Source organism: Dermacentor albipictus, chromosome 2 (assembly GCF_038994185.2).
Source record: "Dermacentor albipictus isolate Rhodes 1998 colony chromosome 2, USDA_Dalb.pri_finalv2, whole genome shotgun sequence".
NCBI classification, from domain to species: Eukaryota; Metazoa; Arthropoda; class Arachnida; order Ixodida; family Ixodidae; genus Dermacentor; species Dermacentor albipictus.
The window spans coordinates 58,767,472-58,787,069 of NC_091822.1; the positions used below are offsets into that span (position 1 = coordinate 58,767,472).

General features: G+C 47.7%; 1 protein-coding gene across 4 annotated transcripts in view; it reads right to left on the bottom strand.

The window, feature by feature from the left end:
• Window positions 1–18,988, bottom strand: part of LOC139055939 (chymotrypsinogen A-like) — a 63,435-nt gene extending 44,447 nt beyond the window's left edge. Inside the window, exon 1 of one of the 4 annotated variants that reach the window (XM_070533610.1) lies at window positions 18,542–18,969. In XM_070533610.1, coding sequence (XP_070389711.1) covers window positions 18,542–18,680 — 139 coding nt within the window. In that variant the 5' untranslated portion in view covers window positions 18,681–18,969. Of the gene's footprint in view, window positions 1–18,541 lie in introns of all 4 variants that reach the window. The other 3 variants (XM_070533611.1, XM_070533613.1, XM_070533612.1) reach the window with 3 other exon arrangements.
• Between the last annotated feature and the right edge of the window lie 610 nt (window positions 18,989–19,598).

Genomic DNA, 19,598 nt, shown 5'->3' on the forward strand with positions numbered 1-19,598 from the left:
TTGTTCTCCGGTAGCGAACAAAGAGAATAAGAAAAAAAGAGGGATGATATAGACTTAGTGCCTTTTCGTGCAAGGAAAACTTTCCTATTTCTTTTTCATTTGAATCGTGATGCATTTGCAACAAAAAACCTGAACATAAACGCAGCATTTCAGCTGTCATCATCCGTCATGCAAATATATTAGTAAGATATACCAATACGGGTTTAGGAAATGCGGTTCTACATATATTCAGTTAGTTGAAAGAGTTCATAATTTCGCAGTAACACATAATGGCAACCAAACTCACACAATTTTTATGGATTTCAGAAAAGCATTCAACAATGTTTCCAACAAAAAGTTGCTTTACAAATTAAATAAAGTCCTCAAATATCTATAATTGATAACGTTCCTGTCAGCCTATCTTGGAAACCAGCAGCAATACGTTAATTATTAAGAAGCCTCCTTAGAACGACTGTGTAGGCTCTGGCGTCCCACAGGGGATCCATGCGTCGGCTATTTTTATTCCCCGTATTCATTATTGGCATAGCAATACATATTTCAGTTAAAAATAAATTCTACCTGATGATTGTGTTATTTACTCGATCAAAAGTGGTTCTGAGCAACACGAGGTGTAACAGGACCTCGAGGTCATTGCTGATCGGGCTCAATTACTGCAAATGAAAACCAATTTTGAAAATACCGTTTATATTGTTACGGTGAAGTGAAGGAAGACGTTGAGATGGACTAGAGAAAGACGAAGTCTGGCGGTTGCCTGAACGCCATATCCATCATTTGTAAATATAAGTTATTTTACACTCGTGGGCCTGCTTTCTTCCCGCAACATTTTGGTGGAGGTGCGGGGTACCACCACGGAACTTCGCAGCGGACGTCATCTACCTGCTGCCACAATGGCAAATCAACCGACACAAGCGACAACGCCTCGGCAGCCCGTGCCCACGGTCATCCTCACTCACCCACGGGACCCGGGAACATTTTGTGGCACGGACAACGTCGACGTCGAGGACTGGCTTACGATGTACGAGCGAGTGCGACAACAACAGGTGGGATCCTACAATGATGCTTGCAAACGTAATATTTTATCTGAAGGGAACTGCGAAGCAATGGTATGACACACATGAAGCTGACCTAACGAGCTGGGATGTTTGCAAAGAAAAAATGCGAGACCTGTTCGGCAGACCTGTCGGTCGTCAGCTGGCAGCTAAAAAAGAACTTGCGTGCCGCGCTCAGACGTCCACAGAATCCTATGTCGTGTACATACAGGATGTGCTGGCCCTCTGTCGCAAGGCTGATGACAACATGACCGAGGCAGACAAGATTGGCCATATATTGAAAGGTATTGCAGACGATGCCTTCAATCTCTTGATGTGTAAGGATTGTGCCACTGTGGATGCAATTATTAAGGAGTGCCGGCGCTTCGAACAAGCGAAGGGCCGCCGCGTCACTCAAACTTTCGACCGGTTGCCCAATACCGCCGCGACATCTTCTTGCGAAGACCCGCCGCGGTTCGTTCAGCCCGCAGGACCGGAAGAAATAACGCGCATCGTTCGCCGTGAGCTTGAGGCCATGGCCCCGGCTCCCGTTCGTTCAGACTGTCGGGAAAGCGTACCCGCTATCTCCCTTATACAAGCGGTCGTTCGGGAGGAAATAGCAAGTTTGGGCATTCCATCTCTCTGCTCAGTCCGCCATACCAACACCTACCAAATTTCTCCGACCGCTCGCTCCCGGACGCAAAGCTTTCCACCACTCCGCCGCAACCCAGCTGAATGGCGCACAGCGGATGATAAACCCATCTGTTTTAATTGTTCCGGTATTGGACACATCGCCCGTCATTGCCGCAACCACTGGTCGTCGCCTCCTCGGTGGTCGTCTCCGAGTCACTACAGCCAAGTACCCGACAATCGCACTTTCTCGCCCTATACGCCGACTAGGAACATCAACGCCGACAGTGCTCCACCAAGATCCAGCCGATCCCCGTCTCCGCAAGGTCGTAGGTCCCGTTCGCCTCTCGTTCACCGCTCTTCGTCCCCTTCTGCAACCGGTCGCTTCGCTTCGGGAAACTAGGCGGTGCAGCTCCCGGAGGTGAAGCTGCAACTCCGACCCGGCCCACAAATCCTCTATTGACCCTGCCTACATGTGGAAACCTGCTGGACATTGAAGTTGATGGCGTTCCTGTTAGATCTCTCGTTGATACAGGAGCGCAGCTTTCAGTTATGAGCGCTGCTCTCCGCCGCCGGCTCAAAAAGGTTCTGACCCCCGCCGTACCGTGCACCGTGCGAGTCGCCGATGGGAGTACGTCACCTGTCCTTGGAATGTGCACAGCACGTGTGACCATTGGGGGCCATTATACCGTTGTTCTATTTATCGTCCTTGAACACTGCCCACACGACCTAATTCTCGGCCTCGACTTCCTTTCGAAACACTCTGCCCAAATTGACTGCTCCGCAGGTGTTGTACAGTTGGACCTGCCGCTTCCTGCCGACGCAACCACTTGTGCTCCACACCGCTTATGTGCTGCTGAATTTGCAAGGCTGTCTCCACAGGCTGCTACAAATGTCCTGCTGACGCCCTGTCCTCCCGTACCTGATGGCGAGTACGTCCTGTCGCCGCTTACTGACGTGGTTTTGTCGCGTAATATTGCCCTACCGAGCACCTTAATTCGGATCCGCGAAAACTGCGCTCGCGTGCCCATCCTCAATTTTGGGTTCTCGTCACATGTTTTGCCACACGGTATCGCCATAGCGCATATCACTCCTTTGGAAGAATTTCAGATTTCTTTTTTGACCTCTGAATCCTTCCTCAGTACGAACGGACCTTTGTCATCCACTCCTTCGTACTCGACGCCTGCGGACGATGTTTCTAAGATGATCGCCCCCGACCTTCCTTCCGAGCAAACAACAGCTCTTCGTCATCTCCTGTCATCTTATCGGGACATCTTTGATTTGGACGACCGTCCACTTGGCCAGACATCTGTTGTCACGCATCGCATCAACACCGGTGACGCCAGCCCCATTCATAGGCGGCCATATCGTGTCTCGGCAACAGAAAGGGCCATCATACAGAAAGAAGTAGACAGGATGATGGACAAGGACATCATTGAACCCTCCAGTAGCCCGTGGGCATCACCGGTTGTCTTAGTAAAGAAAAAAGATAACTCGTGGCGCTTCTGCGTTGACTACCGTCACCTCAACCGGATAACAAAGAAGGATGTTTATCCCTTGCCTGCATAAAGACGCTGACTGCCTGTCCCGCAATCCCGTGGATCAACCGGACGATACCGATGCAGACTCGGACATCAGTATTCTGTCCCTCTCCGGCTTCCTCCACATTGGCGACGAGCAGCGCAAGGATCCTGTTCTTCGAACACTTATGGACCGCCTAAGCTCCTCGCCCAATGACCCGTCCCTTCGGATGTTCACCTTGCGCGATGGAACTTTATACCGTCGTAGCGTTCGTCCTGACGGCCCGGAGCTCCTCCTAGTCGTCCCCAAGCACCTTCGACTCACCGTGCTCCAGCAACTTCATGACGCTCCTACTGCTGGACATCTGGGCGTCACTCGTACTTACGACCACCTGCGGCGCCGCTTCTTCTGGCCTGGCATTTATCGCTCTGTGCGCCGTTATGTCGCTTCTTGCGACCTGTGTCAGCGCCGGAAGACGCCTGCTATGCCTCCCGCTGGTTTGCTTCAACCCATTGATATACCTACAGAGCCCTTCTTCCGTGTGGGCCTCGACCTCCTTGGTCCGTTTCCAATTTCCATCAAAGGAAACAAATGGATTGCTGTAGCAACCGATTATGCCACTAGATATGCCATCGCACGAGCCCTGCCAACCAGCTGCGCTACAGATGTCGCCGACTTCTTACTAAAAGACGTCATCCTGCACCACGGCGCCCCTCGCCAGTTGCTGACGGATCGCGGCCGCTACTTTCTATCGAAGGTCGTTGATGATCTGCTCCGCTCCTGTTCTACAGAACATCGGATTGCTACCGCGTACCACCCTCAAACGAACGGCCTCACCGAGCGACTCAACCGCACACTCACTGAAATGCTCGCCATGTACGTCTCCAACGATCACCGCGACTGGGACGTCGCTTTACCATACGTCACTTTCGCATACAACTCGTCCCGTCACGACACTGCCGGATTTTCACCATTTTTCCTTTTGTACGGCCGCGACCCCACCTTGCCTTTTGACACGTTGCTACCTTCCGCAGTACAGTCACCCAGCACTGCTTACGCTCGCGAGGCTATTGACTTAGCCGCCCAGGCCCGAGATGTCGCCCGTCATCGCCTCACAGTCTCGCAAGCTTCTCAAAAGCGACGCTACGACCTTCGGCACCGAGACCACCATTTTTCACCTGGTTCCCTTGTCCTTCTCTGGACACCTTCACGTCGTGTCGGCTTGTCGGAAAAATTACTGTCCCGTTTTTCTGGTCCGTACCAGATCTTACGCCAACTGTCCGACGTGACCTACGAGATCGCCCCACTCGGTCAGCCTTCCGTGCCTCCCAACTTAACCAGTGATGTTGTTCACGTCACCAGGCTCAAGCCCTATGTCCCCCCAATAAGTGAGGCTGTTTAACTTGCACCGGGACGGAGCTCCCCCACCGGGAGGGTGATGTTACGGTGAAGTGAAGGAAGACGTTGAGATGGACTAGAGAAAGACGAAGTCTGGCGGTTGCCTGAACGCCATATCCATCATTTGTAAATATAAGTTATTTTACACTCGTGGGCCTGCTTTCTTCCCGCAACAATATGACTAGTACTCTAAAACGAAACCATTTAAAATTTTGGTACTCGGGAAATAATCTGCTTCTTGCTGAAACCGCTCACTCCAAGCACACCGGACGTTTAATCAATGACACCCTTCATCAGTAAAAGCACATTGATGATATAACCGCTAACCCAAACCGGAAACAGTTACGCCTCCAGAGATGGTGCAGGACTGATCGTGGTCGTCGAAGCGCGGCGCGAGCACAGATATCTAAAGGCCAAACTAGACGCAATCCGGGGCACAGCGCTCCCATTTTGATTGGGGCGAAATGCGAAAACACCCGTAGTAGATAGATTTAGGTGCACGGTGAAGAACCCCAGCTGGTCCAAAATTTCCGGAGTCCCCGATCCACGTCCACGATGAAATGATGGTTTTCACACGTAAACCCCCACCATTGAATCAATTAAACTACATACAAGCGTGCTTGTATTTTAAGTACAAGCTCGCGCCCACGCGCTTCACGCGTGCGCAGATGGTGGAGAGCAGATCGTAAGCGTCGAAACGCGCACGAGCACAGATATCAAAATATTGACGCACGCTAAGACGTACCGTCGTCCAACATGGCTGCACACATGGCTCCCGCTTCACCGTGAATTCTCGTGATAGGTCAGTTCTCACTCGAGTTGATCGTAATTAACTATGGAAACGAGCTTTCGCTTTCTCTACGCTTACCTGAATATTTATTGTGGAACACATAGCGCGTCCAATTTGGGGGATCATTCTGTGATTCCGGGGCCCGTAGACCTAACAAGACGCGTCCGCATAGCAACAACAGGACTATGGTAGCTGTAGGTATATGTGTGCCGACCGACCCATCTGGAGCGCAGTTCGCCACTTCTACGCTTCATGACGCAAAAGTGGCGCTGCGCCTAGAACAACAATTCTCAGCGGCGCATATTTTCTGGTACTTGTGGCAGATGGCACGCAACAAATAAAGCACGCAGAGTGAAACACTGTCATCTGTAGCCGTCAGTTTCTGCAATAGGGAAATGCAGGTCTCTGTTATGCAATTGCGTGCTTGCAAGTTGCTAAGATATTAATAAAGACAGAACAAGACATCCACACAATCGTAGCAGTTGCTACAAAGGAAACCCATATGGCTTCCTCGAAAGAAAAGCCTGGCAGTTGAAGAAAAATTCGTCCTGATCCGGGACTCGAACCCGGGACCATTGCCATTACAGGGCAGCCGCTCTACCATCTGAATTAACCTAGCGGCTAGCAAATTGTAGGGCGAAGTCGACTTCATCAACAGCTAGAAGCTTCTGTTCAAACTTCTACATGGTTCTACATGGGCTACATGGGTTCTACAGTTCTACATGGGCATGGTTAGCGGATGCTCAATTCCAATGGCGAATAAGCGGAGTCCGCACCAAATAGACACGGTATTTCTGCATCAGACAACATCGACAAGCGCGCTTATTTCTTCGCTATGCGCTATAAATCACGGGTAACTAAAGCATCATTTTTCACAGCACTGGCAAGATCAGCAGTGGACACCTCATGCCAGCAAAGGAAGCTTTTAGTAACAATTATTCAAGCGCGATTTCATCCATCTTGCAGTCTAGTAAATGTTTCCCAAAGGAACAGTAATATGGTGCTTTCCCTCATGTCCGAGAAAGTAAGAGAGCACATTTCTTGGGACTGTGATCAGACTACGCGATTATGACCGCCAAATCCGGAGAGGTCGCAGCAACAAGCTGCGAATAAACCCTGCGCAAATTACGATACCGAGATTTCTGTGCCGGCGCTTCCGGAGCTTGTGATCGCGTACGTGTAGCATCATGCTCGGTCACTGGATCCGGAAGTGGAAGGTTCCATGGCTGTTCCATTTTCTCTCTTAATTTTAGAGCGTAGCTCTTTCGTGCCCGTTCCCGCGTTTCGCGTTGACATCGGTCTCGCCGTTGTGCCTCACCGTAATCAGCTCCGTAGCCGGGGCCAGCACGCTGCTCTAGCTGGGCGCGCTCATGGCGCCATCTCTCGCGCACGGCGCGAGCCTTGCTCTCTTCTCTCCTCCTGCAAAGTCGGATCACGTGTTCTCGCCTATCCTCTCTCCCCCTTCCTCTGTGCAGCGCCGTTGCGGTGACTCTCGCCGCAAACATCCACTCCGCCCTCGCGGTCCCTTCTTCCGCTGTCGCGGCACTGCCGCGGTGCCGACGGCAGCCGCTCTTTGCCACCACGCGCGTAATCCACGACTCTCCACTCCTCCGTATCCGCGTCAGGTGGCTGTACGGCTCTCAGCCGTGGCTCTCGCTTCAGGGTGTGAAATCGGGCTAGCTGATATTCCATGCTGAAGTGACTAGAACAAGAGTAGACACGGGTCACAAATAGGCGACAAGGACAAGCGCAATGCGTGTTCTCTCGCTTCCCCGTTTGCGCGGCGCGTTCTTCTGCGGGATTTGTCGCCTCTGGAAGTGTTTGCACCTGAATGTCCTTCTCCAGGCTCCACTCTTGCCCTATACCTTCCCTTACCTGGCGCAGTGCCGATTCGATCACTCGAAAGACAGTTGTAGCGTTTTGTTCTCTTACTTCTACTTCCCACCACAACCGTGTGCGGCCACATTGAGGCTTGTCTGTGAATGAATGAGTGGGTGGCCTCTACTCAATACCTCTGTTCTCCATCCGTTTCCTCATGCCACTTCAGAAGAAACATGAAATAGTAATTCCTAATCCCCCCCCTCTCTGCGGCAGTGACCGACTACAACATGGCGCGTCACCGTAGTGCCGTCTCGATAGCGGCAGATCGCAGTGTGTGCTGCCCAAGACGGAACGCAGAACTGCCTCCGTTCAGCACTGTGTGTTTTCTGTATGGTTGCCTGTTGTTTAAGTAAGACAGCAGCTGCGCTCCAAGATCACAATGCCAGAAGCGTAATCGTCGGCCAATTTTTTTTCACAACAGCATCATCATCAGCCTGGTTACGCCCACTGCAGGGCAAAGGCCTCTCCCATACTTCTCCAACTACCCCGGTTATGTACTAATTGTGGCCATGTTGTCCCTGCAAACTTCTTAATCTCATCCGCCCACCTAACTTTCTGCCGCCCCCTGCTATGCTTCCCTTCCCTTGGAATCCAGTCCGTAACTGTTAATGACCATCGGTTATCTTCCCTCCTCATTACATGTCCTGCCCATGCCCATTTCTTTTTCTTGATTTCAACTAAGATGTCATTAACTCGCGTTTGTTCACTCACCCAATCTGCTCTTTTCTTTTTCCTTAACGTTCCCTCTTTTCCCTTCCCTTTTCCCTTTCTTTTCCCTTAGCCCCGTACGTGAGTACTGGTAAGACACAGCTGTTATACACTTTTCTCTTGAGGGATAACGGCAACCTACTGTTAATGATCTGAGAATGCCTGCCAAACGCACCCCAGCCCATTCTTATTCTTCTGATTATTTCAGTCTCATGATCCAGATCAGCGGTCACTACCTGGCCTAAGTAGCTGTATTCCCTTACCAGTTCCAGTGCCTCGATGCCCATCGTAAACTGCTCTCTTCCCCCGAGACTGTTAAACATTACATTGGTTTTCTGCAGATAAATTTTTCGACCCACCCTGTGAGGAGTTTTTTCATGCACTACCTCGACGTCCACCTCTCACTCAATGGGACAACTAAATGACGGACACCAGCTGCTACACTGCAAGAAGCTGCTACAAAATTGACGTACACATGACTAAGCCAGGCAAGGTTTCCCACCATTTCACACATCTTCAAAGGCATCTTCGATGACGCCTTCAAATTGCTCATCGTCAGCATCGTGGCGTCAGCGCACAGAGTTATCAAAGAGCGCCGCCGCCTCGAACTCACAAAAGCCGACATATGTTTATATATGATGTGTTATCTTGTCAACTGACCTTTGGTTAGGAAAATAGCTTATATTTGGATTTTGGCGTATTAAACGTCTGTTACACGACTTTGTTGATGGGTGTGTATTTGTGTGACTTAGCGTGCACAAAACGAATATACAGCTCGCTAACCGGTTTAATGGAATACAGTTGTCGCACGACTCATCCCAGAAACGCCAGTCTCTTGGATATACCCGCCGCACACACACACACACACACACACACACACACACACACACACATATATATATATATATATATATATATATATTGGTTGGGTTTGGAACACTGGTAAGGCCCCAGCCCCCCCACCACTCCGCCCGGGTAATTCAATGTGTTTCCCTATGCTGGCAGGCACATCTGTTTTGATCATATAACGCCCGTTTCTTTTCAACGTCGTCTGCACGCAGTGTCTCTAATTTCTCCCTTGCTATATACGTTCGATACATGACGGCATCGAGGTTTTCCAGCGTGAGTTTCATTCTTTTATAGACAATGAGAAAACGACGAAGTCAATGTTTTCCATACGAACCATAAATTCTAGCTGCTGTCGAATAGTTTTTCGGTCCTGCTATCGTTTGTACCGATTGAGACTTCTGCTTTCTATTTGCTCTGATATTTACTCGTTGTGCAAACAGTTTCCACGCGCACAGCAAATTACTTCTTGCATCCTCGATTAAGTTCTCATTTTTTTTGTCTAGTACATCACCCACAAGCCAGTCGTTATATAAAACTGTTCTATTAAATTTCGAAGGGTTCCTTCGCAATTAAATAGAACAATTACCAAAACCAAAAGTACGTGTCCCCAGACCGTGTTCACTGACCTGTACCGGTTTCAGAGCAAGTGTATAAAAATCTGTCGACGCGAATATTCTGTGCAGTGTGACGTGGCTCTTGCGCTGAAAATTTGTGTACTGAGGCTGTGACCACTATCATAAAAATGTGCCAATACCATCAAGACTGTTGTCATGTAACGTATTTAGCACTTCAGCACTTCTGTCACCTACCGGGAGGCCATCATCTCGATCCCAAGAGGAACATATGCAGTTAAAATCACAGGCGTGTATTATAATTTTGCCATACTATAGATAACAACTAAGTTTTCCAAAAAATCACTCATCTACTAATGTTAAGGTCCATCTTAAACAACCCATAGTGGTGAAAACTCAAACACCGTGTCTGCCTCATAATCATACTCGTATCTTGTTCTTCTGCCAAGTAAAACTCTGGCATTTATTTATTTAAAACAAGGATGTTGTGCCCATGTGCACTTTTGCAGGGGTTTAAAAAAATGAAATTATTTCTGAGTCAGAGTTTCCCAAAACAATCAACGCCCAAGCACTCCGTACACATGGTTAACCAGCGAAGATGAAACGTGCGGCCTAGGTATGTATGACTGGGTTAATCCCAACGGTTCGGTAAACGACGGCTTAGTAGGCTGTCGGATCCCCGGTACGCAGTTGCTGCTTGCGCTCGGCTGTACGGGCTTGTTCTCGTGCCCGGACTGCAGCATCGGCATAGCGTAGACGAGCTCGTTCCCGATTCTGCTCATGGCGTTGCTGCTGGAAAGCTGCCTGCTCCTAAGGAGTACGCATGACACGTGGCTTACCCAATTCGGAGACGCAGACAAACTGCTGCGCGCGTTCGACTGCGGTGGAGAGCAACGGCGACGCCACTGGCGCAGCTAAACCAACACCACCTTGAAAGCACAAGGCCTGTTCCCTCCTATCCATGACGTTGTGTTACCTGGACCGACTGCCATAGAATATAATGAGGATGCTCCCGATTAGGCAACAGTGGTTTTGACGTCACCACTTTCATCACGCCAGCCGATTGTCAATGAAAGTTTTGTGCCAGATAGCTTGACGTCGTTGATCGGAGTAAACAGGCCTTGTACTATCTAGGTGGTGTTGGCTAACCGCGCGCCTCTCTGTCTTCTGATTTTTTTTCTGTTTCTTTCTGTTTCTTTTCTCTTTCTCACCTGTCACCTGTCGTTGTACAGGTGACTGGCGGACGGACGGACGGACGGGCCAATCGTCTAGCCATGTAATAATAATAATAACAATAATAATAATAATATTAATCATTATCAGCCTGGTTACGGGGACGACGTTGTATAGATTGCAAAGAAAAATAATTTATTTTTCCGAATACGATGACACCCTGCAGTCTGCGGTTGTCGCACTCGGTGAACTTCGAAGCCAAAGGAACCGCTGAAGTATGCATATTTTTAATAGTAGGGCCCAGCGTTTTGGCGCCTTTCGGAACAATGTGCAACATTGTTTGTGGCTTTCGCAATGTACGTACCTATCTGTGGCTATAAATGTATGTATACCTTAAAGCATAACAAGGGTAAGAAATCACGCTACGGCGGCTAAAATATTTCGACACGAAAACGAGAATCTTCACCCACCGCATGAAAGCCTTCTTCACAAACTGCCTGAACAGGTGCTTGCATTTTGCCTAAATTGCCGATGTTTAACGTGACAGAGTTGCACTGCAGGCTATGAGTGATGCCGTAGTCTGGTGTGCGAAACACAAAGTTGGCAAATAAAAAATTCCCGCAACGTGCGGCGCTCCTGGAGGCTACGTCAAGTAACTTCTAAGGAAACATGCTGATCCAACCCAATGCTGGAATGATAATGACGCGAAGCTTGTTTCAGTAAGCCAGGTTGCCATTAGCGAACAACGAGTGCAACGTCTCACCCTGTAGCCATCAGCTATATGATACGCGATAACGAAGGCGACGTATGACTCGGGCCGAGGGAGAACGTTGATGAGAAGTACAACATTTATTTAAATATATTCATACCTTGATACTATTAATATGTATGGCCGCACATGTGCAGGTCACATATGCCAGGTGTCTCCAGTTGAGTGTCATCTGTGCGGCTTAACCGAGCTCAGATTTGTCCACCTTGACTGATCAAAGAAGGCACCACTGTAGGTTAAATGAGGCGTACAACTCCTGCGGTGGCGGTAGAGTATCCGCCTCGCGTGCAAGAGGACCGTGGTTCGAATCCCGGTGCCGCGCAATTTTCCACTGGAAAAAAACCGTGTGTTCAGAAAACTGCATAAACAGGCCTGGAGTTCGGCCTGATCCCCGTGACCAGAAGCGGTGAAGCCCTCTCTCACCAGAGCAGGATTGGCCACCCTGGTGCAGTACTTGGCCACAACCTCATATATAAATACAACAATCAAACCCCGACCCTCAGTCCCCAGCAGCCGCGAAGCAACTGACCACGCTGGCGGTCAGATCTGTGAAGCAGCAGAGGGTGCTAAGAATCCTTGGCTCCAGACAGGCCGCCATTGCAATCTGAACCTGGCAACGTTTAACGTTAGAACATTATCTAGTGAGGCAAGTCTAGCAGTGTTATTGGAGGAAGTAGAGGGTAGTAAATAGGATATAATAGGGCTCAGTGAGGTTAGGACGACAAAAGAAGCATATAGAGTGCTAAAAAGCGGGAACGTACTGTGCTACCGGGTCCTGACGGAGAGACGAGAACTAAGAGTCGGATTCCTGATTAATAAGGATATAGCTCGTAACATACAGGAATTCTAAAGCATTAACGAAAGGGTGGCAGGTCTCATCGTGCAACCTAATAAGAGGTACAAATTGAAGGTAATACAGGTATACGCCCCTACATCCAGTCATGATGACCAGAAAGTCAAAAGCTTTTATGAAAACGTGGAATCGGCGATGGGTAAAGTCAAAACTAAATACACTATACTGATGGGCGACTACAATGCCAAGGTAGTCAAGAAGCAGGCTGGCGACAAGTCAGTGGGGGAACATGGCATAGGCTCTAGGAATAGCAGGGGAGAGTTAGTAGTAGAATTTCCAGAACCAAATAGCATGCGGATAATGAATACCTTCTTCCGCAAGTGGGTTAGCCGAAAGTGGACGTGGAGGAGCCCAAATGGGGAGACTAGAAATGAAAAAGACTTCATACTTTGTGCTTACCCTGGCATCATACAAAATGTGGACGTGCTCAGCAAGGTGTGCTACAGTGACCATAGGATGGTAAGAACTCGAATTAGCCTAGACTTGAGGAGGAAACGGAAGAAACTGGTACATAAGAAGCCAATCAAAGAGTTAGCGGTAAGGGGGAAACTAGAGGAATTTCGGATCAAGCAACAGAACAGGTATTCGCCTTTAACTCAGGAAGAGGACCTTAGCGTTGAAGCAATGAACGGCAACCTTATGGGCATCATTAAGGAGGGTGCAATAGAAGTCGGTGGTAACTCCGTTAGACAGGATACCAGTAAGCTATCGCTGCAGAGGAAAGATCTGATCAAGAAACGCCAATGTATGAAAGCCTCTAACCCTACAGCTAGTATAGAACTGGCAGAACTTTCGAAGGTAATCAACAAGCGTAAGACAGCTGACATAAGGAAGTATAATATGAATAGAATTGAACATGCACTCAGGAACGGAGGAAGCCAAAAGCAGTTAAGAAGAAACTAAAAATAGGGAAGAATCAGATGTATGCGTTAAGAGACAAAGCCTGCAATACCGTTACTAATATGGATGAGATAGTTCAAGTGGCTGAGGAGTACTATAGAGATTTATACAATAACAGTAGCACCCACGATGATACTGTGAGGGACAATAGTCTAGAGGAATTTGAAATCCCACAAGTAATGCTGGAAGAAGTAAAGAACGCCTTGAGAGCTATGCAAAGGCGGAAGGCAGCTGGGGAGGATCAGGTAACAGCAGATTTTTTGAAGGATGGTGGGAACATTGTTCTAGAAAGTCTGGCCACCATATATACACAATGCCTCATGACCTAGAGCGTACCGGAATCTTGAAAGAACGCTAACATAATCCTCATTCATAAGAAAGGGGACGCCAAAGTCTTGAAAAATTATACACCGATCAGCTTACTGCCCGTTTCCTACAAAGTATTTACTAAGCTAATCGCAAATAGAAACAGGAACACCTTAGACTTCTGTCCACCAAAGGACCAGGCAGGATTCCGTAAAAGCTCTCAACACTAGACCATATTCACACTATCAATCAGGTGATAGAGAAATGTGCCTAATATAACGAACCCTTATATATAGCTTTCATTAATTACGAACAAGTGTTTGATTCAGTCGAAACATCAGCAGTCATGGACGCTTAAGGGAATCAGGGTGTAGATGAGCCATATGTAAATATACTGAAAAATATATACAGTGGCCCACAGCCACCGTAGTCCTCCATAAAGAAAACAACAAAATCCGAATAAAGAAAGGCGTTAGACAGGGATATGCGATCTCTCCAATGCTATTCACAGCGTGTTTACAGGAGGTATTCAGAGACTTGGAGTGGGAAGAATTGGGGATAAAGTTGATGGAGAATACCTTAGCAACTTGCGATTTGCTGATGATATTGCCTTGCTTAGTAACTCAGGGGACCAATTGCAATCCATGCTCACGGACCCTTACAGGCAAAGCAGAAGGGTGGGTCTAAAAATTAATCTGTAGAAAACTAAAGTAATGTTTAACAGTCTCGGAAGAGAATAGCAGTTTACGATAGGTAGCGAGGCACTGGAAGTGGTAAGGGAATACATCTACTTTGGGCAGCTAGTGACCACAGATCCGCATCATGAGCTGAAATGACCAGAAGAATAAGAATGGGCTTGGGTGCGTTTGGCAGGCATTCTCAAATCATAAACAGAAGGTTTCCACTATCCCTCAAGAGAAAAGTGTATAACAGCTGTGTCTTACCAGTACTCCCGTATGGGGCAGAAACCTGGAGGCTGAAGAAAAGGGTTCGGTTTAAATTGAGAACGACGCAACGAGCTATGGAAACAAGAATGATGGGTGTAACGTTAGGGATCAGAAAAGAGCAGATTGGGTGAGGGAACAAACGCGGTTTAATGACATCTTAGTTGAAATCAAGAAAAATAAATGGACATGGGCAGGACATGTAATGAGGAGGGAAGCTAACCGATGGTCATGAAGGGCTGCGGACTGGATTCCAAGGGAAGAGAAGCGTAGCAGGGGACGGCAGAAATTTAGGTGGGCGGATGAGATTAGGAAGTTTGTAGGGACAACAGGGCCACAATTAGTAAATGACCGGGGTAGTTGGAGAAGTATGGGAGAGGCATTTCCCTGCAGTGGGCGTAACCAGGCTGATGATGATGATGGTGCCTTGATATACCTTGTGTCACAGAGCCACATCCTTTTTGGGGCATCGACCAAGATTGCGCACCTATCAACTTGCATATGCTCAGTGCCGAATTTGTCGGTTTGGGTGAACACTCAGTGGCTCCCATAAATGATCCAAATTTTCTACAGGGTCAAGTAGCGGCCGCCATAGAGTTGTCTTTCGGGCATGAGTTCAATGACGCAAGTTTTTACTCGGCAAGACCATGCATAGCCAGTGTCCCAAATTTACTGCATGCATTCACAAGAATATCCAGCGAGAAAACGGCTACGGAAGTCAAGCTCTTAAAAAAAAAAAGCAGAGAAAGCCTCTCTTTAAGGTCCGCCAACACAAAGACACGTTAGGATAATGTGATGGCTGTTGTGGGTCGTGCATTTTAATTCTGGTTGATAGGCTTCCTCTGGTGGCTGAAAAGTACGCTTTGAGCAAGGTACGTGCTATACTGGGCTCATAATTTTCCGGACAACAAACACTATTTATAGAACAGAGGTTTCAGATATCAGGAAGATTCGATGTTTTGTTTAATTCTGTAGGTGTGGAGGCAGTATCCATGCCTATATATTCAAGTGCTATGCAAAAAACCTTGGTAGCCTGTAGTTCTGTTATGCATCTCTTGACGCTAGGCTGGGCACAGCACTATCGTATTTTTGGCTCGATTAATATTTGCTCAGACTGCTGCACGCTTCAGGCATCAGAATATTTATTGCCCCATTTTATCAATATCTATAACTGTCTATTGGTTCCTGGGTACTGTTAATCCCAGAGGGGAATTCTTACATATGATAATTTACGTATTAGCATTATTTGGTGAGAAAGAATGCCGCTTACTCTTAAACATTGAATAATGTGAACCATTTCAAGATTACCGTCAAAGGGTTCTACCGGGTTGTAGTGACGAAGACCACACAACCATCTAATACTTGTCTGCTTACACATGTTTTACCTAATTCTTTCACCAATGGCATTAACGCTATATGTGCAGCAATGGAGGGCCGAGATTATTGCAGAAATACCGATAACGTGTTATGGACAACGTCTCCTCTGGGCTATTCATATTTTTTCACAGTGCAATAGTTTATCTCTCCCATATTTCGGGATCATCACGTGCACGCAGTTGATAAGTAGCGCTGGCGATATCGTTTATCACAGTTGTCTCCAACAATGCATTGTGTAATAGAAGCGCAACAAAAGACTCAAACAAGTGCCTGTCCCTGATCTCTCCTGCGCTCGTATTATGCAATCATTCGGCACTAAATGGCACATTCCGAGCCTCAAAGTGTACGGGGGAACAAGCAAGTCGGTAGAGCGAAGAGACAGTGATCTTCCGTCCGAAAATATTTACATTTCATGGTTCACGAGAATAGACTTTAGGGACAGTCGCCCTTCCCCGGCCGGCGCAACCACGAATGCACATGCTGTGTGAAATATTTATCTATCTTCCTTTGTTTTGTTTTTTTGTTTTTTTTTAGAGCAGGGCACCGCTTCGAGTTAGATAGTCAGCTTCTCGGAAGAGCAGAAAAATAATCGGGATCCCCATCCAACTGGACTGTGTCATGCAATAAGAGGACACCTGTTTCCTCAGGACAGGGTAATTGCACCGCAGCGAGATTTAAGTCCGTGTAATTGGACACACGTGTATCAAAGCCAGATGTTGATTTTGGTTTCCGTTGGGAAAACAAAATTAATTCCGGCATTTTACGTGCCAAAGCCACAATCTGATCGGAGGCCCGCTGTAGTGGAGTACTCCTGAATAATTGGGAGCACCTGGGGTTCTTTAATGGGCACCTATATCTAAGCTCAAAAGCATTTTTGCCCCCTACTGGAAGTGCAGCCACCATGGCCGAGATTGAACTCTCGACCATTCGAGCTGAACAGTGCAACCTAAAATTGTCACTAAGCTATCGCGGCTGGTGTTGGTTTTTGCATCATTAACAGCATCTCTGGGGCCTACTTGAGGCTATCTCACATGGAGCGCCGGCTTTTTTTTTAGAAACACTCACAGAGCTGTGTTTATTGCATGTAGAGAAGTGTTCAACGGAAGTAAACGGGGGAACAGCCTACGTAACCGAATTGGGCGGACATCGAGTAATGGCAGTGGTTGTGGATGCTGCTCCGACCAAATGCAAGTTGTGTTATCGGCTAGTTTCTTTTCGCCTTCGTCTTATAAAAGAAACATGAAGCTCATGGCAAACACACGCAGCATTTGTAATTTGATGTACTAAGAAAAAAAAATACCGCTATACTTCACTTGCCGTATAGTCGGCTTGTATTATAGGGTTCTTAATAAAAAATCAAGCCTCTCCTTTAGCTTGTTTTCTCTTACTCACGCGTAAAAGCGAAAACTTTATCTTTGCCGCACACCTGAACAAGTGCGGTACGCTGAGCGCGACAGCCCTGTTCAGCGCGTGTCAGACAACAGCGACGCTGAGTAGACCAGGCCTCTTAATACATGCGACGGCAAAACACCTTGTAGTTAATGTCAAGTGCCGCTCAGCAGCAACGTGCAAACTCGGTGTAATCTGAGACGCGCATTAACAAGATATTCACCGTTCCAAAGCAACATTGATAAATTTATCGGCGTGTCACTGTTTACGGACGCAGGCTTGTATTTATAACGAAATACCTAGTAGTCTAATTCGCAAGATCCTTCTGTTACGTTGGAAACATTTCTTTTCTTTTATCACTATGTTGAAGGTTATCTGCTATTTATAGTTATAATTTATTTGCGTATTCCTTAAGATTTTTGTATATTTGTTTTCTTACTTCCCTGGTTATGTTGTGATAGAGTTCCTTGTTTGGGTTGAGTTTGTTGCGTTTCGTTGTTGCGGTTGGCATGTACTTGTCTGCAACCCCACACTATAGCAGTTATATGAAATAATGCACCCGATCAGTATTGCGTTGTTCTAATACGCATGCCATACCGACAAATAAGAAAAGTTTCGTAAGCGTGCTACACTCCCGTAGAACATGAAGGAGAAAGCCGGCTGCACACGTGGCAATGCATCAAGTTATGCTATCGCAGAGGTCAGATTTCTTGCAAGACACAACCACACATACGAGCATCTAATGCCGCGAATGCCACGAAAGGCACCTAGAGGTTATTTCATTCTTTCGTTCATTCTCTCTCTCTTTCCGTCTTTCTTTCGCTATTTCTTCTTTATTTCGTTCTTTGTTTCGTTTATTCATGTTCAGTCATTACAGCTTTGCTTGCTTATGTGGCTATGAGCCATTCGTGGTCAGGATCTTTTTTGCTTCACTGATTTTTTGCATCACCAGACTAGCCGCCGCTTATCCCGGGTATGAGCCATTGCAACGAGTTTTCGCCCTAATAAATAACAAACTGATTACGGAAAATGCGGCGCACAACAATCCTTGTGTAAACTTGAAATACACAGCAATAACACTATCACATAGCATATAACCACAAAAATGGTTCCCGACACTTTTTTTGTGTGTAATAACGAAGCACCGGTACATTTTGCGTCGGCATGCGGCACGCGAATCAATTTAGAAGCCTTAACTCAGATAGAAAATGTCACATTGATTACCAGTTCTCCACATAGGGATAGAAAATTTGCAAGTAGCCCTGCCCCGTAATATCTTTTTGAATACTCGGTATTATATGGTTATTCCCGCACTGATGCGGGTAATATCCTACCCATGCCCTGCGAAGCACGTGCTCTAAACGACAGTTACAGCTGTTCCAAGCCAGCAGCGCGCGTACGCGTGCGCATGCATTGAAGCGCGAGTTCCGTGCTTCTTGCCGGCATCACTCACCGGTCGTCGACGCCGGCCGAGCCCGCACAGCAGCAGCCAGGACTTGCCCAGTTGAACTTGCGCCGAGAACGACAAGCACGAGCGATGCAGGCAGGAATGCTTTCATTGACACCATTTCCCTGAGGGCGCCCATATTCATAAGCGCCTCAAATTAACGAGGCGGGTACACCGAATCAACCGAAGTTCGCGCGATGTACAGCGACCTTACACAGACAGACGCCGCTAAAGAGTGCAGGGTCTCGCAGTTATGAAAGAATGACGTAAGAGCAGATTCTAGTTGACGACCTCGGGGACGTAAGAACGACAGCCTTGTTCGGTGCCTATTACTCGCTGTGTCCGCTTTCCGGCGCCCTACAGACGCTCTGTTAGGAGCTGTGCGGAATCACACCGGACGCAAGCCTTATGTCGCTTCCCCTACTAAGGTCGCGCGCGATACCGACCCGGTCCTCTTCGTTCGCAGACGAACGAGCGCTGTGGGCGAGATAAGTTAAATCGCCAGCGCTTTGGCGCCTTCCCGTATTTTGAAACCGGCGCCGGGCGGTCACCGTTCGGGTCCTATCGGCTCCGAAGAGCAGAGGGGGCTGAACACAAGCACGCTGTCTGGCACGTGAGGGTAAAAAGAAAGAAAAAAAAAGGAACAAAGCACCCACTCTGTGTTTCTTTTTGTCTGGATATCTTCCTTTTGTCACAATTTAGTTTTGTCTCAAAGGCGTCCACACTGTGCAGCTATTATGAGAAATGGACCTATTTTCCTGCGTTTGTGCAATGTCAGAGGCGGAACTGGCTCGCACAGGAAACTGCAATCAAGTTCGCTTGACGAGAATTCGAGTCCGTTCAAGAGGACTCTGGGGCCGGAACACGATTGGCATGATATATTAGCGGCCGAACGTTACTGCAGGCAAAAACGAACGGGCACCTAGAAAAGATGTCTAAAGACAAACGGATGCTCGTAATAAACGTAATAGATCACTGGTACAATGAAAAAAGGGAATGAAAAGTATCTGTAGTAAAACAACAATATTCAAAGACTGCGCTTAACCATTGCATCCCGTAACCT